The 28,000-nt window shown below is 42.8% G+C and overlaps 1 protein-coding gene across 1 annotated transcript; it reads right to left on the bottom strand.

The window, feature by feature from the left end:
- Positions 1-892: 892 nt before the first annotated feature.
- On the bottom strand, positions 893-27,953 carry LOC126109479 (insulin-like growth factor-binding protein complex acid labile subunit). Its single transcript, XM_049914506.1, has 6 exons — positions 27,658-27,953; positions 20,250-20,537; positions 18,492-18,668; positions 13,873-14,025; positions 7,016-7,270; positions 893-1,163 (listed from the first exon to the last, which is right to left on the bottom strand). Exons 1-6 carry the CDS (start codon positions 27,951-27,953, stop codon positions 893-895), a joined length of 1,440 nt encoding a protein of 479 aa, XP_049770463.1.
- Positions 27,954-28,000: the final 47 nt, after the last annotated feature.

The following is a 28,000-nucleotide window of genomic DNA, read 5'->3' on the forward strand; positions in this document are numbered from 1 at the left end:
TACCAACTGTTCGTCTAAAATTGTTAGCCATATGTTTGTGACTATTACAGTGCCATGTATCACAAAGCGAAAAAAGTGGTCCAACATTCATATTTTTTTACCTACTACACGAATATGTAATAGAAAATGGGGGTTCCTATTTTGAAAAACGTAGTTGATATCCGTTTGACCTATGGCAGCGCCATGTAGCGGGCCAACCATAGCGCCATCTGGTTTCCCCCTTCAAGCTAGACAAGTTTCGTTGTTTGTAGTGTGACGCTAATTTCGTGAGATATTTGGCCTGGTCACGATCAATGGACCACCTTAAATATAAATATATATATATATATATATATATATATATATATATATATATATATATATGAAAGACTACATACATATCATGAGAGCTTAGTGGTGGTTTTTCGGCTTTTGTTATCATAATTAATTATTACTCGCATTTGCAGCTGGTGTTACATGATGATCTACTGAAGTTTCACGATAGTAACAAGTCACTGTGATAATTAAAAAAAAGAAACTAGCATAGCTCCCTAGTAAACAAGGAGACCTTGGTGCTAGCGTCCGACATTTTAATTCATTTCCTCAGCTTCCATCACTTTTCCACTATCTATCATTAAGATTTTACGTAGCCTAGATTACAGGTTAGGTCAGACTGGCTTGAGGCCTACAGTGAACCTGTGTTGTATGTGACTGGTGTCTAAGTTACTTTGTCCACATCCTGTAGCATCATCATGGGCGAGTTGTTGAGTACTTTTCCAGCAGCAGACTTCGACACGTACGCTATAGATGGAAGAATGTGTGGATTCCTAGGGCTATTAACTTGAAATGGACGACACTTTTGAGAGTTGTAGCGAGGTGTCTGTGAAGGGCAACTCGACGCCTGAGACGTCCATCAGGCGGACCTGGCTGTGCCGCAGGAGAGCCTGCTGATGACGTCCTGTGCCGCCTTGTCCCGCCAGTCCTCTGGACCCTGGCACAGCAGGGGCCGCTGGCCGGCCGTGGTCTGCCGGTCGCGGATCCTGCCGAGCACGTCGGCGAGGAGGCAGTCGCACTGCCACGGGTTTCCGTCCAGCGCCACCGTCCTCAGCCTCGACAGCTTCTCCAACACGCGAGGGTCCAGCCGGGAGAAGCGGTTGTGGGACAGGTCCAAGTACCGAAGTTGGCTGCAGGAGACGAGAGAATCAGACACAGGTGCAATTGTCAGAGTAACAGGGAAATAATTCAAGACATCACGATTAATTTTTGGGGAAATGTTACTGTTCAGACTCCAATGTAAGCTTTCACGGTCGGTATTGTCTTCACTTAAAACTTCGGGGCTGATAGGCCGTGGTCGAAGTATAAAACTCTCTCCTGACATTTCGTCTCCGACTGCGGGAGAATATCCTCGGAGGGAAAGCGGCGAACTGCCTCTTCGCCGCTTTACCACCGAGGGTTCTCCCGCAGTCGGAGACGAAACGTCAGGAGAGAGTTTTATACTTCGACCACGGCCTATCAGCCCGGAAGTTTTAAATGAAGAGTTCACACTCCAGCTGGTTACTACGAGGGTGAGTCAAATGAAAACCTTATATTTGTAATAACAAATCGAAATTCTCGCCGTTATCCTGTAAGTTGGTAAGCGTGCTACAAACAGCGTGCAGAATAGCCTGTAGGTGGCAGCATATTGCAGGTGCACACATACCGTCGCAGTATCAGTGTAAAGATGGTCGCCCCACTTACGACTTGCACCATCTACATCTGCATCCATACTCCGCAAGCCACCTGACGGTGTGTGGCGGAGGGTACCTTGAGTACCTCTATCGGTTCTCCCTTCTATTCCAGTCTCGTATTGTTCGTGGAAAGAAAGATTGTCGGTATGCCTCTGTGTGGGATTTAATCTCTCCGATTTTACCCTCATGGTCTCTTCGCGAGATATACGTAGGAGGGAGCAATATACTGCTTGACTCCTCGGTGAAGGTACGTTCTCGAAACTTCAACAAAAGCCCGTACCGAGCTACTGAGCGTCTCTCCGGCAGAGTCTTCCACTGGAGTTTATCTATCATTTCCATAACGCTTTCGCTGTTACTAAATGATCCTGTAACGAAGCGCGCTGCTCTCCGTTGGATCTTCTCTAACTTCCCACACTGCTGAGCAGTATTCAAGCAGTGGACGAACAAGCGTACTGTAACCTACTTCCTTTGTTTTCGGATTGCATTTCCTTAGGATTCTTCCAATGAATCTCAGTCTGGCATCTGCTTTACCGACGATCAACCTTATATGATCATTCCATTTTAAATCACTCCTGTCGGCCGGTGTGGCCAAGCGGTCTGGAACCGCATGACCGCTACGGTCGCAAGTTCGAATCCTGCCTCGGGCATGGATATGTGTGATGTCCTTAGGTTAGTTAGGTTTAAGTCGTTCTACGTTCTAGGGGACTGATGACCTTAGAAGTTAAGTCCCATAGTGCTCAGAGCCATTTGAACCAAATCACTCCTAATGCCTACTGCCAGATAATTTGTGGAATTAACTGCTTCCAGTTGCTGACCTGCTATATTATAGCTAAATGCTAAGGGATCTTTCTTTATATAGAAGAACAGCGTTGTTTTATTCGGTTTTTGCGTCGTGAAGGTGTGAAACCTATTGAAATTCATCGACGAATCAAGGTTCAGTACGGTGATGCATGTTTCTCACAGCAGCAAGTCTACGAATGGAGTAGGAAGTTCGCAAATGGTGCGACTTCCGTGGAAGATGCTCTTCGTCCAGGTCAGGCACAACGAGTTGTGACTCCACAGAACACTGCAGCAGTTGAAGTCACAGTGAAGGAAAACCACCGAATGACACTGAATTACATTGCTGCATGTTTACAGATTAGTCATGAATCAGCACACCACAATGTGCTTGATGTGCTCCAGTTTCACAAAGTGTCTGCAAGACGGGTGCCATAGCAGCCGACTTCTGAAATGAGAGAACGACCTGTTGATGCTTGTGAAGAACTTCTTCGGCACTTTGAACGAGTAGATGATGGCTTCTTTGTAAGAATCGTTACTGGGGACGAAACCTGGGTTCACGTCCACCAACCAGAAACGAAGAGAGCGAGCAAGGAGTGGCACCATTCCTCATCACCAAAACCAAAGAAGTTTCGAACAGAACCATCAGCAGGTAAGGTTACGCTGATTCTCTTTTGGGACGAAAAAGACGTCATTTTGAAGCATTACATGCCTAGACGGACCACTGTCACCAGTGCATCATAAACAGATCTAAAAAATCATCTGCGGCCTGCAATCAGATCAAAGCGACGTGGGTTGCTGTTCTTTTGCAACATGACAATGCAAGGCCCCACACTGCCCGTACAACAAATGCAACAGTCACAGAGCTGCATTTTGATTGTCTTCCTCATCCATCTTACGCACCAGATCTTGCCCTAAGTGATTCCCATATGTTTGGACCACTCAAAATGGGAGGAAAGAAGTTCCGTTCTGATGAAGAGGTATGCCACGCGGTGCATGAGTTGTTGCGCGGACTACCAAATGAATTTTTTTCTAAAGGAATGTATGCACTTTGTAAGCACTGGAGGACTTGCATTGCGCGTGGGGGAGTTTATGTTGAAAAGTGATACAGCTTTGTTCCACATCCGCACAATAAATAATATTTAAAAATATATTTAAGGTTTTCATTTGACTCGCCCTCGTATTACTTCCGTAAGTAAAGAGCCAAAACGACACTTTTTTGCTAGGTGGAAAAATTTCAATTACTATGACATAAAGTAATAATCACTTATTTTCTTTCTAGAATGACAATTTCACTCTTCGACGGAGTGTGCGCTGATATGATTCTTGAGTTCGAGTTTCGGTTGGGCATTCAGGAAGTTTCATATCAGCGCACACTCCGCTGCAGAGTGGAAATTTCATCCTGGTAACATCCCCCAGGCAGTGGCTGAGCAACGTCTCCGCACTATCCTTTCTTCCAGGAGTGCTAGTTCTGCAGGGTTCGCCGGAGAGCTTCTGTGGAGTTTGGGAGGTAGAAGATGAGCTGCTGGCTGAAGTAAAGCTGTGAGGACGGGCCGTGAGTCGTGCTTGGATAGCTCAGACGGTAGAGCATTTGCACGCGAAAGGCAAAGGCCCCGAATTCGAGTATCGGTCCGGCACACAGTTTTAATTGCCAGGAAGTTTTATTTTCTTTCTCATTTTCAAAGTTCTTTCGTTTGCCCAAGGCCCTAACACCAAACTATACTATCTTCAGAGCAGTGGTTTCCCGCTACTAACTACCCCCTGAGCTTTAAAATGAAATTTTATGAAGGGTAAAATCTAAACGATTCTATTCTGTTTCAGTCTACATCTACATCTACATCTACATCCATACTCCGCAAGCCACTTGACGGTGTGTGGCGGAGGGTACCTTGAGTACCTCTATCGGTTCTCCCTTCTATTCCAGCCTCGTATTGTTCGTGGAAAGAAGGATTGTCGGTATGCCTCTGTGTGGGCTCTAATTTCTCTGATTTTATCCTCATGGTCTCTTCGCGAGATATACGTAGGAGGGAGCAATATACTGCTTGACTCTTCGGTGAAGGTATGTTCTCGAAACTTTGACAAAAGCCCGTACCGAGCTACTGAGCGTCTCTCCTGCAGAGTCTTCCACTGGAGTTTATCTATCATCTCCGTAACGCTTTCGCGATTACTAAATGATCCTGTAACGAAGCGCGCTGCTCTCCGTTGGATCTTCTCTATATCTTCTATCAACCCTATCTGGTACGGATCCCACACTGCTGAGCAGTATTCAAGCAGTGGGCCAACAAGCGTACTGTAACCTACTTCCTTTGTTTTCGGATTGGATTTCCTTAGGATTCTTCCAATGAATCTCAGTCTGGCATCTGCTTTACCGACGATCAACTTTATATGATCATTCCATTTTAAATCACTCCTAATGCGTACTCCCAGATAATTTATGGTATTAACCGCTTCCAGTGGCTGACCTGCTATTTTGTAGCTAAATGATAAAGGATCTATCTTTCTGTGTATTCGCAGCACATTACACTTGTCTATATTGAGATTCAATTGCCATTCCCTGCACCATGCGTCAATTCGCTGCAGATCCTCCTGCATTTCAGTACAATTTTCCATTGTTACAACCTCTTGATACACCACAACATCATCTGCAAAAAGCCTCAGTGAACTTCCGATGTCATCCACCAGGTCATTTATGTACATTGTGAATAGCAACGGTCCTATGACACTCCCCTGCGGCACACCTGAAATCACTCTTACTTCGGAAGACTTCTCTCCATTGAGAATGACATGCTGCGTCCTGTTATCTAGGAACTCCTCATTCCAGTCACAAAATTGGTCTGATAGTCCATATGCTCTTACTTTGTTCATTAAACGACTGTGGGGAGTCCGCAGCTCGTGGTCTCGCGGTAGCGTTCTCGCTTCCCGAGCACGGGGTCCCGGGTTCGATTCCCGGCGGGGTCAGGGATTTTCTTTACCTCGTGATGACTGGGTGTTGTGTGACGTCCTTAAATTAGTTAGGTTTAAGTAGTTCTAAGTTCTAGGGGACTGATGACCATAGATGTTAAGTCCCATAGTGCTCAGAGCCATTTTGACTGTGCGGAACTGTATCGAACGCCTTGCGGAAGTCAAGAAACACGGCATCTACCTGTGAACCCGTGTCTATGGCCCTCTGAGTCTCGTGGACGAATAGCGCGAGCTGGGTTTCACATGACCGTCTTTTTCGAAACCCATGCTGATTCCTACAGAGAACATTTCTAGTCTCCAGAAAAGTCATTATACTCGAACACAATACGTGTTCCAAAATTCTGCAACTGATCGACGTTAGAGATATAGGTCTATAGTTCTGCACATCTGTTCGACGTCCCTTCTTAAAAACGGGGATGACCTGTGCCCTTTTCCAATCCTTTGGAACGCTACGCTCTTCTAGAGACCTACGGTACACCGCTGCAAGAAGGGGGGCAAGTTCCTTCGCGTACTCTGTGTAAAGTCGAACTGGTATCCCATCAGGTCCAGAGGCCTTTCCTTTTTTGAGCGATTTTAATTGTTTCTCTATTCCTCTGTCGTCTATTTCGATATCTACCATTTTGTCATCTGTGGGACAATCTAGAGAAGGAACTACAGTGCAGTCTTCCTCTGTGAAACAACTTTGGAAAAAGACATTTATTATATCGGCCTTTAGTCTGTCATCAACCAAATTATTTTCAAAACATCGTTACTATTATCACTGTTTTGTAAGACTCGAAAACTGTTTATATAAGTTACCGCTTTTCTTAGTTAGTAACATAAATGCAGTGGAGGTTACAAGTCCCTCATATAGTCCGCCCACAGCACACATATTTCGTGCATTGTCCCGTACATGACTGGTGATTAAAGAGAGACATATATATAACTACCTGATTTAGGTTTTCCGTAAATGAAAATGCCATGTGGCTAGGGCCTCCCGTCGGGTAGACCGTTCGCCTGGTGCAACTCTTTCGAGTTGACGCCGCGTCGGCGACTTGCGTGTCGATGGGGATGAAATGATGATGGTAAGGACAACACAGCACCCAGCCCCTGATCAGAGAAAATCTCCGACCCAGCCGGGAATCGAACCCAGGCCGTTAGGTATGACATTTCGTCGCGCTGACCACTCAGCTACCAGGGGCGGACAGGTTTTCCGTGATTCACCTAAATCGCTTCAGGCAAATGCCCGTATGGTGTCCTTGAAATGGCACGGTCAACTGTCTTCCCCATCCTTCCCTAATCCGATGGGACTGATCATTTTGCTGTTTGGTTCCTCCCCCAAATCACCTAACAACTGCAACTTTCTCTGACAGCATCCGATCGGTCTTGACCTGCAAGGCTCTAAGGCTCTACAAAGAAGTTCCCTGCGTCTTGTTAAGACCAACATATCAGAAACTGAGGAGGAAGGTCTACAAGCGACCAGTAAGACTGGTGTACCTGAAGTAATCCTTAGTAGAATGAAAGCAAACGCTGGCATAGAACACAGAGTTGCGTCAGTAGCTGAGTGTGTTGGTAAAATGGACTTTTGATACCTGGTGCTTTCGAAAATAGCAGGATCCAAGTTATTCAGCTGGTTCCCCTCCAGTAGTAGCGTCTCGAGCATCTGGCAGCTGTTGAAGATGTCGTAAGGTAGGAAGCTCAGCGCGTTGCTGCCCAACATGAGGGTGCGCAGCCTGGAGAGTCCCTGGAATGAACCGGACTCCAGGGACGAGATGTGGTTTCCAGTGACCACCAAGGTCTCCAGCCGCGACAGCTTCGAAAGCAGTCCTTCAGGTAGCGTCTCCATCCTGCAACGTGGGACCACAAATGTATTCCTAAGGAAAACTCTGAATCGGAGGTGCTCAATTATAAATCCATGGAAACATACTGTAATATATTATTTCCTGGGCACAAGTGCTCTTCCTATGGTTGTTGTCTGTTATAGGTTGCGCTTCTGGGAGGGGGGGATGGGGGAGGGGAGGGGAGAGAGGGAGGAGAGCGGGTCAAAGGAGACTTTCTCCATCCTGTAGGAGGCTTTCCCCATCCTGTAGATCTGTCAGTCTTTCCCTAATCTTAAATTGCTTAAATTGGTAGTGGTCGATCCAGGCACTGCCTCAAGGTCGAGTGTTTTCCACCTGAAAGCCTTCGTTTATCAAAACGCGTTGCGGAGAATATTCGGAGCATCCTGACAGGAAGTTGATGCTGGCGGGTTGGCAGGTCTAGATGTTAAATAATTTCTTGGAGTGAGTTGAAATTAACTGGGGAGACAGCAGGCAGCGTTGTGATATGTGGAAACCATGTTCTCGGAAATAGTGTTTTCATAGCGTATTTCAGAAATCGGGAAAAGACGACCTCTCGTGATCAACCGTCTTGTTTCCTGCAGAACAGAAAACTGAGAGAAACGAACGGGTTCCGGCGGACAGCGTTGGATTTCGAGTAGAATCATTCTGGCTTTCGAAGCGAGCATTACCGTTTCGCGAGTGTACGAATACTCAACAAGCAGCGACCTCAAATTGGACTGTGGAGACTCGAAGCAAGCTGAACAGTTGTGTTTAGTGAACAAGACGGACCTGCCGTAGTTTTCATTGCAGCCAATTAATTATATTCGTATCCGAGGAAATCAGGGACTGATGCTTTTGGTCAGACGTTTGAGTGGAGCGAAAACAAGACTCCCTATAAATTACGCAACGGGATTTTGTCAGAATTTTCATAGTCAAAAGGAAGAGTGAGAAATGGACCAATGAGGTATCAAATCAATCAGCCTATTTCTAAAAAAAAAATATTTCATTTGAAGTTAAGAAATAATTAATTACTGATCTGAGGTGATTTTTTCCGTATTTTCGTCGCCAAATGGAGGGAGGGAAATGCACAAATGGGGTATCAAATTGACCAGTGTGTGGTATAGTTCTGCAAAAAAAATACACTACTGGCCATTAAAATTGTTACACCAAGAAGAAATGCAGATGATAAACGGGTATTCATTGGACAGATATATTATACTGGAACTGACATGTGATTACATTGTCACGCAATATGGGTGCATAGATCCTGAGAAATCAGTACCCAGAACAGCCACTTCTGGCCGTAAAACGGCCTTGATACGCCTGGCCATTGAGTCAAACAGAGCTTGAATGGCGTATACAGGTACAGCTGCCCATGCAGCTTCAACACGATACCACAGTTCATGAACAGTAGTAACTGCGTAATGTGACGAGCCAGTTGCTCAGCTACCATTGACCAGACGTTTTCAACTGGTGAGATATCTGGAGAATGTGCTGGCCGGGGCAGCAGTCGAACACTTTCTGTATCCAGAAAGACCCGTACAGGACATGCAACATGAGGTCGTCCAATATCCTGCTGAAATGTAGGGTTTCGCAGGGATCGAGTGAAGGGTAGAGCCGTGGATCGTAACACATCTGATAGGTAACGTCCACTGTTCAAAGTGCCGTCAATGCGAACAAGAGGTGACCGACACAAGTAACCAATGGCACCCCATACCATCACGCCGGGTGATAGCCAGTATGGCGATGACGAATACACGCTTCCAATGTGCGTTCACTGCGATGTCACCAAACACGGATGCGACCGTCATGATACTGTAAACAGAACCAGAATTCATCCGAAAAAATGACGTTTTGCCATTCGCGCACCCAGGTTCGTCTTTGAGTACACCATCGCAGGCGCTCCTGTCTGTGATGCAGCGCCAAGGGTAACGGCAGCCATGGTCTCCGAGCTGGTAGTCCATGCTGCTGCAAACGTCGTCGAACTGTTCTTACAGATGGTTGTTGTCTTGCAAACGTTCCCATCTGTTGACTCAGGGATCGAGACGTGGCTGCGAGATCCGTTACAGCCATGCGGATAAGATGCCTGTCATCTCCACTGCTAGTTATACGAGGACGTGGTGATCCAACACGGCGTTCTGTATTACCCTCCTGAACCCAGCGATTCCATATTCTGCTAACAGTCATTGGATCTCGACCAACACGAGCAGCAATGTCGCGATACGATAAACCGCAATCGCGATAGGCTACAATCCGACCTTTATCAAAGTCGGAAACGTGATGGTACGCATTTCTCCTCCTTACACGAGGCATCACAACAATGTTTCACCGGGGAACGCCGGTCAACTGCTGTTTGTGTATGAGAAATCGGTTGGAAACTTTTCTCATGTCAGCATGTTGTAGGTGTCGCCACCGGCGCCAACCTTGTGTGAATGCTCTGAAAAGGTAATTAATTTGCATATCGCAGCATCTTCTTCCTGTCGGTTAAATTTCGCGTCTGTAGCACGTCATCTTCGTTGTGTAGCAATTTTAATGGCTAGTAGTGTATTTATTTCCTTTAAGGCAATCATACGATACTGAGTGAAGAATTTGATAGAGCACTGAAAGACCTAACTCGAAACACGGCCCTGGTTCAAAAATGGTTCAAATGGCTCTGAGCAGTACGGGACGTAACATCTATGGTCATCAGTCCCCTAGAACTTTGAACTACTTAAACCTATCTAACCTAAGGACAACACACAACACCCAGTCATCACGAGGCAGAGAAAATCCCTGACCCCGCCGGGAATCGAACCCGGGAACCCGGGCGTGGGAAGCGAGAACGCTACCGCACGACCACGAGCTGCGGACCACGGCCCTGGTGGTTGGCGACATTCTGTCAGATATACTGATAGCCTTTGGAGAACCATTCAAGAGAAAATTATTCCATCTGAAGTCCAAGATGCAGGAGACAGACTGTCAGACGTAAAGACACTGTAGTAGTGGCAATTCCAAAGGAGGCTGGTGTTGACATGTGTGAAAATTACCGAACTATTGGTTTAATAAGTTATAGCTGCGAAATACCAACACGAATTCTTTACAGAAGAATGGAAAAACTGGGGAAGATCAGTCTGGATTTCGAAGAAATATAGGAACACGCAAGACAATACTGACCATAGGGTTTACCTTAGTAGATAGGTTAAGGAAAGGAAAACACGTGTTTGCACCAGACTTGGAGAAAGCTTTTGACACTGTTGATTGTAATACTGTCTTTGGAATTCTGAGAGCAGCAGACAGGGAGTGAAAGTCTATTTACAAATCGTACAGAAACTAAATGGCAGTTATATGAGTCGAGGGTCTTGAAACGGAAGCACCGGTTGAGAAGGGAGTGAAAGAAGGTTCTACCCTGTCCCCGATGTCACTGTCTGTGCAATGAGCAAGCAGTAAAGGAAATCAACGAATAATTTGGAGTAGAACTTGAAGTTCAGAAAAAATAAAAATATCTTTAAGTTTGCCTATGACATTGTAATTCTGTCAGAGACAGCAAAGGACTTGAAGGAGCCTCTAAATGGAATGGACAGTGTCTTGAAAGGAGGATATAAGATGAACATCAACAAAAGCAAAACGAGGATAATGGAATGTAGTCAAATTACGTCGGGTGATGCTGCGGGAATTAGATTAGGAAATGAGACACTTAAAGTAGTAAAGGAGTTTTGCTATTTGGGGAGCAAAATAACTGATGATGGTCGAAGTAGAGAGGATATAAAATGTAGACTGGCAATGGCAAGGAAAGCGTTTCTGAAGAAGAGAAATTTGTTAACATCGAGTATAGATTTAAGTGTCAGGAAGTCATTTCTGAAAGTATTTGTATGGAGTGTAGCCATGTATGGAAGTGAAACATGGACGGTAAATAGTTTGGACAAGAAGAGAACAGAAGCTTTCGAAATGTGGTGCTACAGAAGAATGCTGAAGATTAGATGGGTAGATCACATAAACTAATGAGGAAGTATTGAATAGGATTGGGGAGAAGAGAAGTTTGTGGCACAACTTGACCAGAAGAAGGGATCGGTTAGTAGGACTTGTTCTGAGGCATCAAGGGATCACCAATTTAGTATTGGAGGGCAGCGTGGAGGGTAAAAATCGTAGAGGGAGACCAAGAGATGAATACACTAAGCAGATTCAGAAGGATGTAGGTTGCAGTAGGTACTGTGAGATGAAGAAGCTTGCACAGGATAGAATAGCATGGAGAGCTGCCTCAAACCAGTCTCAGGGCTGAAGATCACGACGACGACCCGTGTCTGGAAGTGAAACACGGACGATAAGCAGTTAACATAAGAAGAGAATACCAGCTTTCTAAACGTGGCGCTACAGATCACTGAAGATTAGTTGGATAAATCACGTAACTAGTGAGGAGGTAGTGGATGGAATTCGGGAGAAAACAAATTTGTGGCATAACCTAACGAGAAGAAAGGATCCATAGACAGGGCACATTATAAGACGTCAAGAGATGACCAATTTAGTACTGAATGGAAGTGTGGAGGGGAGAGACCAAGAGATGAATACAGTAAGCAGATTCAGGGAGATGTAGGTTGCAGTAATTATTGCACAGAATCGAGTATCATGGAGAGCTGCATCAAATCAGTATTTGAACCGCAACAAAAACAGCAGTAACAAGAACAACAGGGCAACCACGGGAGTTAAGAAGATCTTAGTTTGTGATTTAACGGAAAACTGCACAATGAATTTTTGTCCGAATTTTCATAGCCAAACAAAGAGTTCGAAATTAACAACTTGGGTATTAAATGCATCGAGTGTGAACTCTGCTCCTGGAAACAAATGCTTGTAAGTAATCAGGGTAAATAAGGAAAACGTAGTGATGGAAGGGAAGATTGAAATATTTCACGAACAACTATATAAATGATGTGTCCAAAAGTTCAACGCTTCGAAGCCCAGCAGTTTTGGGCATGAAGAGTTACATTGGTGTCATATTCTACCGCCAAAATCCTTCCTTCAAATCAAGTACTTAACTAAGGACATTCCAAGAACAGTAGACATCAGGAAGAGAGTTGTATTATCAGATGGTTTATATTTTGCAAACAGAGCTATTTTTCGCATAAACAGTTACATTTGTATAATATTTAAATGTCAAAATTAAGAACTAAATTCAGAATATTTAGAAAACAGAAATTGCTATAATAGCAAAGATAATTCTTTCTGCACAAAACTTGTCTAATGACCCTCCCTTGGCCACTAGAAAAATTATTAATTATTTCTGATAAGAGAAAGAAATGAACAGACAGGCAGCCTCGAAATTTTCCACTGTAACATTGATTGTAGCTACTGTTCCCTACTCTTACCAGGTCCTCTTTCCTTAATAGTATTAAATCTTTTATATAAATCTGTCCTTTGGCGTTACTTTCGAATATGAAAATGTAGATTGACTTTTTTATCAAATATAAAATATTTAGTGTGTGGATCTTAATTACTATCTTCTGGACTGAAAAAGAGTAAATTATTAATTTTACAGTAATTCGTGGCGTCTCCGGAGTGCAGTAGAGTGTACCCAAGGATAAAGTTCTTCTTGCCAGCGAGCCTAAGAAAAAGCTTTCCAAGATCTCCTGATTCTTGACGCTTTTATTGAAGAACAAGTCAGGCGGATACGATTCTGAACGACTGTAATAGCCTGTGTCGGTATCGCAAGTTCCACAAATTTTCGCTTTTCACAAAAGAGAATCTGTTCATTCCAAAAGAACGTGGTATTATACAGGGACCGCACCGTACTACCTAGCATTCAAAATTCCGAGCCTCCTGCTTGCTTGCACTTTCTATCGTAATTACTAGGAGAGGAAAGATGAGCATAATATTTACTTCAGAAATGAGAAAAATTTTGCCGTTCAAGATAGCAGTTATTATTTCACAAAAATCTTCTTCTCAGTGCTCAGCTATTACAGTGTATGTTCATCTTCTTGCAAGAGCGTATACTGACAAAAATTAATATTTTCTTATATATCGCAGCGGTGGCGGCTCTCGTTTCTTTTTTTAACAATAGAAGTACACCTCCTTTGAAAATACGTCTTCAGTTAGTCAAGTCATCAGAAAAAAAACCATTAGTAAAGTCACGGAATTCACAAGTTTGTTAAAAATCACAAAAGGCGAACAAGCCAACGATGTAATTTACAACAGATGTAATTTACAACAGAAAGTTATATGTTACTTCAATCTTTTTGGAACATACTTTTCGGCATGTAGATTATATGTTGTTTTCATGCTTATCAAGGCAAATTTATTTGTTTTCCTTCTGTGTTATATTTTGCAATTTGGATAGTGCTGACAGACTGTTTTGAACTGTATCGCAAACCATTGATTAAATAGGAAAGTGACAGTTTGGTTGAAGTTGTCAATGCCAACGAGCGTGACGTCAAGAAAATAAAACCGTTGTTGTCGCATGTACCTTACTTATAATGGATTTCGATGAGCCATTTATGTCTGTGTTGTAGATGACATCATATGTGACAATAGAGGGACGGTATCGGAAGATTCAGTATTAGTAAGCGTACTGTGTGTCCTATTGTGATGGCACAGTCCAGACTGACAAACCTAAATAGCTGACGTAGAATCTGTTGAAAATAGTATGGTAGTTGAGTACAGACCTGTTGTTGCTGACGTTTAGGATGGTGAGGTTTGTGAGGTTTCCCATCAGCTGCCCTGGCAATGAGGGCAGCTGGTTGGCTTCCACGTGGAACTCCTCCAGTGCTGCGTCTTTGCCGAACATGGACGGGTTGAGTGACTCCAGCTTGTTGTGCCTGCAAACAGTGTTTCAAATTGTTTCTCTGAAAAGGTAATATGGGTAGGCCGTTTCTGACTGTAGAATAACACAGTGTGAAACTTTGTATTAGTGGATTTTTGGCGATATCTTGAACAATATAAAGATTTAGTTGCACAGTGAAAAATTCACAAAATTTTGTAGATTTTCAGCAATTTCTTTGGAGTAATTTAAATAAAAAGAAAAAGACGTCAGGTACGTACTCTTGATTTTACTTAGATGTTACGAGCACGGTCTAGCATTTGTAACAAATGTATCAGTCAGTGCTTTCATTAGCGGAGCATTCCTCACACCTTAAACCGCAACAGCCTTTGCCAGTCAACAGAATATGATTTCTCATACCCTGATGAATTACTGGAATCGTCCTCTTCATCTTCGTCTATGCTACTTTGAGCTGAACATGCAGAAGTTCTTGGATCAGCACTTTCAAACTGTATCACATTCTTCAGATTTGTTTTCTTTTTTCTCTCTCCCTAATACTTTTATCATCCGTTTTCGCTATTACATTTTGAGCTGTTTCTACTGTTCTCTGCTAATTTCCTTCTTGTAGCCCCTGTGTTTATTCTATCGAGACGACATTTGGAGCAGCCCTCTTCGATTTCCTCTATGCTTATCAGATATCTAAGGTAAGAAAACTGCCTAGCATAATAGATTCATAGTCATGAGGACACTGACTCGAATTTCGCTGGTAACACCTCTTTTTGTGTATTTATTTAAATCTCACATTTATTAACAAATAGAAATGTTAATTGAAATTATTGAATTATATTTCTTTTAACAGAAGTGACAGCTTTTAATTTTAATTAATAATCATACTGAATGGCAATTTTACATATATATATATATATATATATATATATATATATATATATATATATATATATATATTCAGCAAATTTGTACAAAACATTATATATATATTGTACAAATTCAAATTCACTGAAAAAAATTCGAATTTGTACAAAACATCATATATATATATATATATATATATATATATATATATATATATATATAATGATTTGTACAAATTCAAATTTACTGAAAAAATCGCATTATAATGCAAATGGTAATTTAAATTAAGTACATTACTTCTTTAAATAATTAAAGTTCAGTATATGTTTCATAACATTTCCATTTGTTAATACATATGGATTTTAGATCAAAGCAAAGGACAAGAGTTTTGTTTCACATTATATAATGTTATGTTTATTTTTGAAGCTGTGCTCATCAATCGTACATTCTTCTACATCACAATTGTTTAATTTGTCATTGGAGTTTGTTTGATATTTAGAAACTGTGCTGGTTGACTGATCTATATAGCTGCTTTCAGACAGATAATGGATGTTGCAAATAAAATGTTCCATGAGGCCAATACTACCTTTAGCTGCACTGTCTTTGATCTCGATGGGCAGTCTGAAAATTTCTCTTATCCAATCACTGGCTGGGATCTTACCAATTTTGGTAGATTTAGTTCCACAGAAAGGAAGGAATTGGACTGACAGTTAGTCTTCTGATTTTTGAACATCTGCAAATTTACGTTTCATACTGACTGCTAACTTAATTTCTCGGTCCACTCAGCCATTCCTTCGGAACACGGGCATCTGTTGTTTTTGCTCTGAATGCAAGTGGTCCTGCTCAGAAAGAGATATAGCTCTGTGTCCCGACGTTTTACTAGAGATTTCTGCTAGATTGAGTGGTTTAAGAAATGCGCGCTCATATATACATCAGTGCGCATTGCCTTGCAGTTGATCACGTTCTACTACAAGATACTGGAATAGCAATTTTCAGCGGTATATTTGATCTTGATGGTGAGTGGAACTGAAAGACTGCAGAGCAATGGTTTGAATCGCTTACGCTCTGTCAGGTGAAACTAGCTTCACAGACATCGACTCTGTGTCTGGCAGCATGATGGTAGGCAGTTCTTCCTCACGAAGTCGAATCATGGCAGATCGAAACTGGATGCCATGCCAAGACTCGAACCGAGATCGTCGCCCTTCATGGGCAGTGTTGCTACGTACTGAAGTATTTTTTGTGGGGTGGGAGAGAGGGTTCCATCCTCTCGTTCCAGTCCAGATTGCTGTGGCCTTCGTCGGCGTTAGCACCTGCCGAAGTTTACTATCTTCCCATACAGTGGAAGACATGAAGGTCGAATTATTTTCAAAGTTAAGAATTATTGATGGAACGCGAAACTCATCCTGAAATTCATAATTCTCTTTAAAATTTAATAGTCCTCTTAGTAAATAAAAGATTAATTATAAAAGTTAAACATTATGTGGAGTTTTAAACATTTTAATAAAAACTGAAAAATTATCTTGTAAAACTAAAAATTGTCTTCGGAAAAAATGTTGAATTATGAAATATTTTTCTGAAAAATTAAAAAGCCTCATCAATAAATAATCATTGTTTTGAGACTAGAAAATCCTTTTGACAAGTTAATGTACTCTCACATACTGAAATTCCTCTTGCAAACAAATTTTCCTGGATAGCAGAAATCGTCATAGACCCAAAAATACTCTTGCAATCTTATAAACCCTCATGGAAAGTAAAAATAAAAAAAAATCATAAAAACTATGACTCCCCAATTGTATAAGGAAATTAGTAGGAAGTTCTCTTGAAAACTGAAAAAAATATGCCTCTCGGGTACTGACAAAACCGCTTCGAAATTACAATCTCCTTGAAAACTAAAGACCTTCTTCAAAAATAAAACCCTTTCTAAAATATGAAATATCTTGAAATGTGATTATAGAGTGTCTTCATTTTGTTTCATTTTATGCTTGATAGTTGGAGCTATGTTGACTCAGTTAAAATACACATTTTGGATAATTTAGGGCAGACGTCCATTGTGCCTTTCGGTACCCTTCTGTCCAAGAACAACACTCACGAACTGCCCTCAAAACATTACTTCCTACATCTCCTACCTTCCAAACTTAACAGACGTTTTCCCACATATCTTGCAGGAGTACCACTTCTGGAAGAAATTATGTCACAGAAGACGGCCTAGCCACAGTCTAGAGGATTGTATCCAAAAGAAACGCACATTCTGTAACAAACTGAACAATGTTGTGTATAATTTCATTCCCAAAATATAACATAGCTCACACGTGATAAAAAACAGGAAGATTTGATTTATTTAATTTAAACGTCTAGCTATGGAGGACCAAACTATAGAGCAAATCTTCATGGTCGTGGAATGACTCAGTCAGTACAAGAAGTAAACATCAGAAAGATCGTTACATCAATATTTGCGTCATTTGTAGACTAATAATTATAGCTTTTACAAGCTGTACGTTTTTAGGTTGGTTAATACCTCCAGTGGTAAGAGCAAGTAAATAATGCTCCTTTCCCCATAGGCAGCAAGTCAGGTGTCGAATTGTCGAGTGGGTAAGTGGATGCAAAGCAGTTAGTCTATACTGATAGGTGTAGTCCACTTAATGGGACAGTATGACAATGCAGAAAACATCGGTTCGTAAAGTTTGATACGTGTTTGTGGCAAGATAGTCCGATGCAGCGAAAAAACCATCCTCGGACTTGTGTGAACATAGTGTCTCACCATGTCATAAAAATATTTACACTTATATCCATTATGTCCTACATTTTGAAGTATTATGTAGGTTGTAATGGGTGTAAGTGCAGACATTTATATTAATGTCTGAGGACGGGGTATTGACCAATATTACCTCAGTATTTATGTCATTTGGAGACTAATGATTATAGCTATTACAAGCAGTAGGTTTCTAGGTTGGGTTGTACCTCCAAGTACATGTGGCAAGAACAAGCCATTAATGCTTATTTTCTTCCGAGCAGATGGACAGGTTTTAGAGACACATGGACACACAAGAGTCTATACTAGCAGGCGTACTCTCTTAGTGGTGTTGTTACAGCCATGCAGAAAACATCGGGTCGTAAAGATTGTGAGCGTCTGTGGGAAGACTGCTTGAGAAAAGTAGTCCATCTTCAGGCCACAAGTGGCCCATCGGGACCATCCGACCACCGTGTCATCCTCAGCTGAGGATGAGGATAGGAGGGGGCACGTGGTCAGCACACCGCTCTCCCGGTCGTTACGATGGTGACTGGAGCCGCTACTATTCGGTCGAGTAGCTCCTCAGTTGGCATCACGAGGCTGAGTGCACGCCGAAAAATGGCAACAGCGCATGGCGGCCCGGACGGTCACCCATCCAAGTGCTGGCCACACCCGACAGTGCTTAACGTTGGTCATCTGACGGGAACCTGGCTATTCACTGCGGCAAGGCCGTTGCCTAAGACTGTTTGACATAGACAATAAACAACCAACGCACTGACATGCGTACAAATTAGGGTATCACATATCTGCTCTTATACCCAACTGCTTAGGAGTGATTCATAACGAAATTATTCAGTTTAGCAACGAGGTGACAAAAAGATGTGACATCTGGCCTCATCTCAAAGGTGATCATTGAGACTCACCCTAGAGTGAGGACCCTGAGCCTGGGGTTGGCGACGAAGGCGCCGTCTTCTACCCTGGAGAGCTCATTGTTGGCGAAGGCGAGCACCTCCAGGTTGGGGTTGGCTGCCATCAGTGTCGCTCCCACCTGGCGCAGAAGGTTGCCCTCCAGGTTGAGGCGTTGCAGCTCTGGGCACCTCCTTGACAAATAATTGGACATTAGAGTGGTTCTCATATCATACATTTAAAAAAAAATCCATGTTTGCTTCTTGGGTGATCCCAAGAATGTTCACATTCCATATGAAAATGAGATGCATGAAATTTGTCTTCATTAAGATAACGAGGAAAAATGTGGAAAAAAAATGAAATTATGAACCTTACAAAATGTTACTTCTGCACGATAAATTCTGTTATTATCTAGTACAGGCCAGTTATTTGTCTCATTTTCCTTAATTGAATACGTTCTCATTTCACTGATTACGTTCGTCGAGTGACACGGATTCGTCTAAAAACCCAAGGCAGACAGGTAGTGGGCAGAGCTAGATGTTCTCTTCCCTTTTACGATCCAATGTCCTCCACCACAATAACACCCCAGTTTCCGGGGAATGCAGCAGTCACAGTACGTTACGTGTTTCCATTTTCATTTCGTTTGCAGCAGATAATACACTTTAAGACAGAAAAAAAGTGACACATCACTAATGAATTTTCCGAATTGGGTGGAATCCGGTAAATCTAGTGTACATGTACAGACAAGGAAATTAATACAGTTTTAGGAAAATAGGATGATTTATTCAAGAGAAAGATCTTCACAAATCGAAGAAGTCAATAACGTGATGGTCCACCTCTGTCTCTTACGCAAGCAGTTAGCGGCTTGTCGTTGATCGATAGTTACCTGCTGTCTTCCTGAGGAATATCGTACCAAATCCTGTCCAGTCGGCGCTTTAGATCGTCTAAAACCCTAGATGGTTACAGGGCCGTGCCCATATTGCTCCAAATATGGTTAGCTGGGGAGAGATCAGGCGATTTTCCAGGAGAAGGGAGGGTTTCGCAAGGGCGGAGACAAGCGAAGAAAAGCAGTGGGATGCCACCGTGACTCTCGACGCCATAAGCCGCGACCTTCAGGACTCGTGGCTGCCGCATCGCGGTCGCGAAGTGGGACGAGGTAGTGCCAGATAAGTTTTACAGTCTGACGATAATTTATAGATTTGTAGTTTTAGCTTGACGATGTCCACTATGGACAAACGATAGATACTGTTATTCTGAAGAAGGTTGGGTTATTCCGACTGAAACCCAGGTATAGCTAAACGATGCAACTGAGGCTGTTCATTATTAAATTGGAAATTAATATTCCTACAGCTGCTGCCAAGTCCGCGAAATGTTGAAGATATAGTCAATAACAAGATATATTTTATTGATTGGCGACTCCATTTTGTCTTGTGCACTACGACCAGATAACAGGTATACTTGAAAAAAGAGACAGCATTGGTCGTATATTTTTTACTATCGCAAAATCGATTTTCTGTCACTGAGTGACCATCTTCAGTGCTATATTGTATAACTTAAATTAGGATGCACTGTTGTCACTAAGCTTGCCGTAAGCTTAGTGACAACAGTGCATCCTAATTTAAGTTATACATTATAGCACTGAAGATGGTCACTCAGTGACAGAAAATCGATTTTGCGATAGTAAAAAATATACGACCAATGCTGTCTCTTTTTTCAGATATATTTTAAAGAATCATTAAATATGGAAGCTGGGAAGTCATGTAACTTAGTGTTACCTGAAGGTGTCATTGTAGAGGAAGCCTAGCCTGTTGTGAGCCAAGCTGAGGTCCTTGAGCAGAGGTGTGCTGGAGAAGGTAGAAGCTGCCACCTCTCCTATGCGGTTTCCACTGAGATCCACCATCTCCAGGTCTGGAGTGTGCTGGAAAGCCCGCTGCCAGAGAGAGCGCAGCCTGTTGCTGTCCAGCCGCACCTCCCTCAGGGACTTGGTCATCTGGAACAGCTCCTCTGGAAGATGTGTCAGCTGGTTGTCTCCCAGGTCCAACGACGTAAGCGCACTGTTGTATCTGCAACATGCATTCCCTACTGACAGGTGTTACTGCTAAATCCATGTCTTACTCAAGCTGTTCTGTCGAGTGGTGAAGTGACATGATCATGCACAGAACACTTCAGTGATTCTGTCTGTTCACTAGAGATCTGGGAGGCAACGTCAGCCATAAGGCTTTCTCAGCGAAGGAGGTGGTGTGAGTTGGCAATAAGGTTGTATTTTTCTCTGCACGTGATATTTCAACAAATTGTGGACTTGTCGTCATTGGATGTGGAGCACTGTATTGGTTTGTTGGAGTCCAATCAACAAGTAATGAAAGGTGTACTCCAGACCTGTGATGACAACTAAGGAAATTCTGAAAATATCGTATTTTTCTTCCTGTTTTCGTATTGCATTTTCCCGTTACTTTATGATCTCGGCATTGTTATATTTAACAGTGTTTGAGGTTAGGTGCTCTTCGTGACGTCACCACTCCCTCAGGGAAGGAATCAGTGTACCGCAACTTAGTGCATGTAATGGAGATATGAGGGGCAATTCTGATACCGTGTTCTGGTCGTGTAGCGTCTCTCTGAGACGGGACAGGAGTACCAGCATGGCATTCACCTAGCTGATTGTGGGAAACCACCTAAAAACCACTCATGTGCTCGTTGGCTCACCACCATTCATCGTTAATCCGCAAGGACTGGCTTGTCTCCTTGTGTCCAAGAAGCGGGCATGTTAGCGCGGTCGCTTATCCAGGCAGGTCAGCTGCTGAAACTTGTGTAGAGAAAATGAAAATCCCATTGCGCACCAGAGTCTTTATATGAGTATAAAGGATATATCTTTAAGACACTGATATTTTGCACCTCGTTTTTGTTGAATGAAGGTCATTTTTGGTCTAATGATGTACACTGAAACCGCGTAATATCGATAGTTATTTCGAAATTTGCCGAACTAGTATCGGGCATTGACGCCCAATTTCAAATATTTATAATGCATAAGACTCACTACAGTTACGTTTTTTCCATATATCAAAAGATGTAAGCGTCTTAATGCGAAGTTGCATGCTTTATATTGTTTTAATATTGTTAACACAGAAATTTCTGAAAAACATTTAGATTTTATGGCTCAAGTTCTCATCCTAAGTACGCATTTTTTACTTAATGTGGAGTTAACTGATCGTGACATGTATACCCACGCAATAAAGTGACGAGAAAATTTTTGTGTCAGGTGATGACTCATAATAATCAAGTGTGTTACCAGTGACGTCACAGCCGGTATTTAGAGTCTGAGAAATAAATGGGAAGCATCCAGAAGACATGAATGGATATCAATGTAACTTCATACATGTGCCAACCATTGACAGGTATGTAAATGACTACAGATGCTGTTCTATGTGACAGATAGAATTTCCAGCTGAGTGCATTAGTGTCATTGTGTTGTTACCTAGCCTGATGTCGTACATAAGAGGCTTGAACAGTGTCAGATACTGAATGATCGCTACTCGTGGAGATGCCGCATTCTCTACTGAAGGAGTGTTATACGCAACTGAGTTCGAAAGAAGCGTCGATGCAGGTCTACATATGGCTGGCGGGTCGAATCGTGCCATATAAAGATTTATAGGGTATCAGCATGAGACTGTCGTCTGGTCTTGGACTGCATGGAAACTTGAGGGCATGCATGTCCATCGTCAGGGTCCCAGTCAACCACATCTGACCAGCACAACGGAGGATGGCTGTGTGGTGCACCATATTTTAATTACTCACATCTGTATTTGCCTTCCAATAACAAGCAATGAATTCCCTGCAACATTCTGTGTCGAAGTGCACCATTTGTCAGACTCTAGCAACAGCCGAACTAGGAAATTACTATCCCTAGTTTAGGCTCCAGCTAGCATTATAAAATAAGAGGCTGCGTTTGGAACGGTGCTGTGATGGGGAAGCACTGTCTGCTCATGAATGGTGATGCCTTGTGTTTAGGAGTGAACTGCTGTTCCGGACTACCACAGATGGCCATCGTTGGTGGTATGGAGGCGACCTGTGGAGACTTCTCATTCGTCCAATATTTTGTAGAGTTACAGAGTTGTTCATTCAGCCACCATGGTCTGCATGAAACGCCCGATATGATATCAGGTAATGGATGGTAGTCAGTAGCTGCAGCACAATGAAACGTCACAGACATGTGAAAATATCGCAGTGCTTTTTTTCAACAGGACAACTCTCTTCCACACACGGCATGTCTATCTACGATCTGTTTGGATGATGATGATGTATTACTGCAGCCATCAAAATCTCATCATCTGTCCGCTATAGAACATGTGTGGCACCAGCTCGGACGTCAAATCCATCTCAGTGCAAGTATCCAGGATATCAAGGACCAGGTAGAACAGTTGGGGCCAGCTTGCGTGCCTCAGGAGAGGATAGGCGACTTTCTTAAACCCTTCCCAACCGAGTCAGTTTGGTCTCCCAGGTCATAGTTGGTGCAACATCACAATGATAAGTAGACTCATACTGGCGAATTTTTCATAAATTTCACTGGATTTAGTGATCTCTGAAACAGCATCAATAGTCTCATCCCGAGATATTTTATTTCTGTCCTCTTCCATTTCTGGGTGCAGTGTATATTTCTACCATCTTGTGGTGTTGCTGTTCTGCTTTGCCACAATTGAAGAACTATATCAGTAACAGCCACACCAAAACTTCACATGATCAGCCCTTGGAACTAAATTTCCCTCTCCTCCATACTGTACAACATTTACTCTAAATGTCATTCCACAAAACCTCTCTGTCTCTCTCTCTCTTTGTCTCTCTCTCTCTCTCTCTCTCTCTGCCAGTTCCGTGCCAGTCCTGAACACACACACACACATACACACACACACATACGAACCAAACAACATAAACGCCAAAAACACTTCACCTCTGCGAGCATCACCCAGACAAAGATGCCACGAAACAAATGAATACTACACAGCCCCACCAACACGTAATGGCGGCGAAAACACTGTGCAACTTGGAATAACCGCAGAAAATGCCTGTGAAACGACAAAAGTGGTAGAAATAAGCACCATAAACAAAGGCGAGAAGCAGTACAACATCAAAGCCGCATCGCAATACATACTCATTTTCGTTCAGAAATGAATAATAAAGAAAAAGAAAACTCATGTTTTGCTGCTTGCAGATGACCAGTTGTTGCGAAGTGTGTAGCAGATTCACAGCTACCAAAATAATCATTCGATAGCTTTCTGCAAGTAAGCTAATGCATACATATACCCTAATGCATACATATATCATCTACAAAACGAGAACTTTAGACATATTGTAATAAATAACATATAAGGCATTAGCCCAGTGATACATATCTTAGGTGTGACCTGTAAACAAACCATGTATAATATTTAACAACTATCACTTCATTCACAAATGAATATATTTTGTACCAAAGCTATTCTCTAAATGTTAATATGTAATAACAATTTCACAAAAAGGGAATAAAGTAACCCACTGAAGATAGCACAAGATTGCTGACACATGTCTGGGTAAAGGAAAACTACAGAGATGTCTTACATTACGGCGGAATTCCTCATCCAAGTGTATAGTTGCTGACAGTTGTTTTATGGCTATTAGGCCGTGACCTAAGGCACGTTCTCTGCCTAATGTTTCGTACCCTACTGTAGGAAAGAGCCGCAGACGCTATACGGACGCATACGTAGTCAATTTTCTAAAATTGAAAGTGCAGAACAGTACTGATGCTTACGTTTGAAATCCAACTAACTTCGTCCTTGTAGGTTCTGAGGGTGTCTCTTGCACAGTGGTGTAAGAAGGGTAATTGGCACCCAGAGTGAACATTAACTAAGTACCCTCGAACCTCCTCTCCCCCCCCCCCCTCCCTTATCCCTCTTGTCGATGTCTTCCAGTTTTTAGTTAATCTCCATCGCTGTGTAACATGATTAGTCGCTGACTAACATGAAATTGACTTAAGAATGAATTGAATGGAACACTTTCAAGTAATTCTGTTTTGTTTGATACTATTTAAGACACCGAACAGCACACCATTTAAAGTCACTTTGTTTGCAACAGTAACATCGTTACTATGTTATTGTTTCAGTGCCGATCGATGGAAGGCCGTCAGAAACAGAACAACAAATGCAAAATACACTCTCTACATCTACATCTATATCTACATGGTTACTCTGCAATTCACACTTAAGTGCCTGGCAGAGGGTTCATCGAACCATTTTCATGCTACTTCTCTACCATCCCACTCGCGAATAGCGCGTGGGAAAAAGGAACACCTAAATCTTTCCGTTTGAGCTCTGATTTCTCTTATTTTATTATGATGATCATTTCTCCATACATAGGTGGGTGTCAACAAATATATTTTCGCATTCAGAGGAGGAAGTTGGTGATTGAAATTTCGTAAATAGATCCCGCCGCAAAAAAACCGCCTTTGTTTCACTGACTGCCACCCCAACTAGCGTATCATATCAGTGACACTCTCACCCTCTCGCGCGATAACACGAAACGGGCTGCCCTTCTTTGCACTTTTTCAATGTCCTCCGTCAATCCTATCTGGTAAGTGTCCCACACAGCGCAGCAGTATTCCAGCAGAGGACGGACAAGTGTAATGTAGTCTGTCTCTTTAGTGGATTTGTCCCATCTTCTAAGTATTCCGCCAACACAGTGCAGTCTTTATTTCGTCTTCACCACAATGTTTTCTATGTGGTCTTGCCAGTTTAAGTTTCTCGTACTTGTAATTCCTAGGTATTTAGTAGAATTGACAGCCCTTAGATTTATGCGATATATCGTATACCCAAAATTTATCGGATTTCCTTTAGTACCCATGTGGATGGCCTCGCACTTTTCTTTATTTAGTGCCAATTGCTACTTTTCGCACCATACAGAAATTTTCTCTAGATCATTTTGTAACTGGAATTGATAGTCTGATAATTTTACTAGACGGTAAATTACAGCGTCACCTGCAAACAATCTAAAGGAGCTTGTCAGATTATCACCTAGATCATTTATGTAAATCAGGAACAACAGAGGGCCTATAACACTACCTTGCGGAACTTCTGTTCTATGATTTACCGTCTATCACTACGAACTGTGGCCTCTCTGAGAGGAAATCATGAATCCAGTAACGCAACTGAGCCGACACTCCCTATGCACGCAGTTTGATTAATAGTCACTTGTGAGGAACGGTATCAAAAGCCTTCTCGAAATCTAGGAATATGGAATCGATCTGAGATCCCTTGTCGACAGCACTCATTACTTCATGGGAATAAAGAGCTAGCTGCGTTGCACAAGAACGACAATTTCTGAATTCGTGTTGGTTATGTATCAATAAGCCATTTTCTTCAAGGTGGTTCATAATGTTCGAGTATATATGCTCCAAAATCCTACTGCAAATTGTGGTCAGTGATATGGGTCTGTAATTCAATGGGTTACACCTACACTCTACACTTGCGTTGTTTTACTTGACATAACGGGAGTGGCTCCAGTTAGTAGCCAAAATAAGAGTACCTCCTACCACAGTAGGAGAGGTAGGTCTTACAGAACTGCTTCTCAGGACAGTCCTGCCTGAATCTGTCTCCGTGATTCCCTTTCGTGCATATCCACCCTCATTCTTATTTTAGTGCCCTTAATGTGATCAGCATGTGTCGCAGCAATGTGGAGTTCGCAGGTTCCCCCAAATAGACAGGGGTTTTTTCTTTGTGGCAGGACTGGAACGGTGTGTTCTCAGCACCATAAAGTAAACTGAGGAGTTTCTTCATTGAGAACTAGCGGCTCCAGGGCCTGGAAAGCTTGGAGTGGTGTGAAAATTCCTGGTAGATTCAAACTGAGTGCCGGATCGAGACTCGAACTCGGGAATTTTGCCTTTCGTGGGCAAGTGCTCTACCATCTGAGCTACCCAAGCACGACTCATGCCGCGCCCTCACAGCTTCACTTCTGTCAGTACCTCGTCTCCTACCTTCCAAACTTCACAGAAGCTCTCCTGCGAACCTTGTAGAACTAGCACTGCTGGAAGAAAGGTTACTGTGGAGACATGGATTAGCCACAGCCTGGGGGATATTTCCAGAAAGAGATTTTCACTCTTCAGCAGAGTGTGCGCTGATGTGAAACTCCTTTCTTCTTCTCATTCTGCGAGCGGTGTGTTTACTCCTAGCCTGACTGTACCACATCAGAAAGATGGCATGGCTTCTGGTCGGTGCTGAATGTGCAGTTAGGGGCAGTATGCGGAGCTGATTCTTATCCGTTCCTTCTTCCTCTACTGTTTCGTTTTCCCCCTCGTTGTCCGTCTTTCCCCTTCCTGTTGTTTTTCACTTATTCCCTGCTATCTCAACACACTTTTCCTGTCATCCGTCCGCTTCGTATAGTTCATTTACCATATGTGAATTTCCATGTCTATTGTCACAAAAATGCACCCCCAAGGAAGTGGCGGCTGTTGAGGACTAACTATTCATATGTACATCTTTGACTGGAGACGATAATAAAGCAGTAGAAACTAAATGTGGTGGCCTGTCAGTTAATATGTGGTTTATGGGGTGTAATGGGCATAAGTTCAAATACTTTTATGTATGTTACCACAATATGAACACACAGAAGTGTGTTGGGTGTTTTTTCTCTGAAGTGAACAGTCTTAAAAAAAAGTCACCATGTTAACAACTTCATGTTATCTGCATGGTCGTAACTGCACCATTAAGTGGACTACTGCTGTCAGTATATGCTAACTGTTTCATGTCAATGTGTCCACACTTCTGTACCTCACCTGCTGCCCAGGGTGAAATAAGCATTAATGGCTTGCTCTTGCCACACGTATTTGAAGGTATCATACTAATCAACCTAAAAATATTTCACTTGCTGTAGCTATAGTTATTAGTCTGCAAATGACGTAAATGCTCATTTAATGTTGTTCATTACACTGTCCTCAATTACCAATACATATATTGCACTTATATCCATTACACCATGTAGAACAGCATCTATGATGTGCATGGCAGCTGCTATACCTGGATTGGCCACTGCTCTCATAGTGGAGGACGAGATGTCAGATACCTGTAGAACATGCTTTTGAGCCCTTAACACTGACGTCATCCATGACAGCAACGATAAAGTTTCCTTAGCAGCTGATGATGGTACAGTATGGGTTCACATACTAACCTGAAGCAGTCGACACTGATCTCAGCCAGTTGGTTGGAGCGCACTCGTAGCATTGAGAGTGTGGGGACGAGTGCAAACTGGAAGGGTCCAAGTGTGGTGAGGTTGTTGTGGCTGAGATTCAGGAATCTCAACTGGGGTGTGGCACGGAATGCATCGTATGGCAGTGCGACGAGCCGGTTGTGGGACACGTCCAGGTGGATCAGCTGGGGCAGTCCGGTGAGCCATGGCCCCAGCAGCAGTCGCAGCTGGTTGGCTGACAAGTCGAGGTCGGTGATGACTGCCTGTGGTGACGCCATCTTGCTCCTCAGGGTCGGTGTCTGAGGCAGCAGGCATGGGGGAACAG

Source organism: Schistocerca cancellata, chromosome 12 (assembly GCF_023864275.1).
Source record: "Schistocerca cancellata isolate TAMUIC-IGC-003103 chromosome 12, iqSchCanc2.1, whole genome shotgun sequence".
Taxonomy (NCBI): Eukaryota; Metazoa; Arthropoda; class Insecta; order Orthoptera; family Acrididae; genus Schistocerca; species Schistocerca cancellata.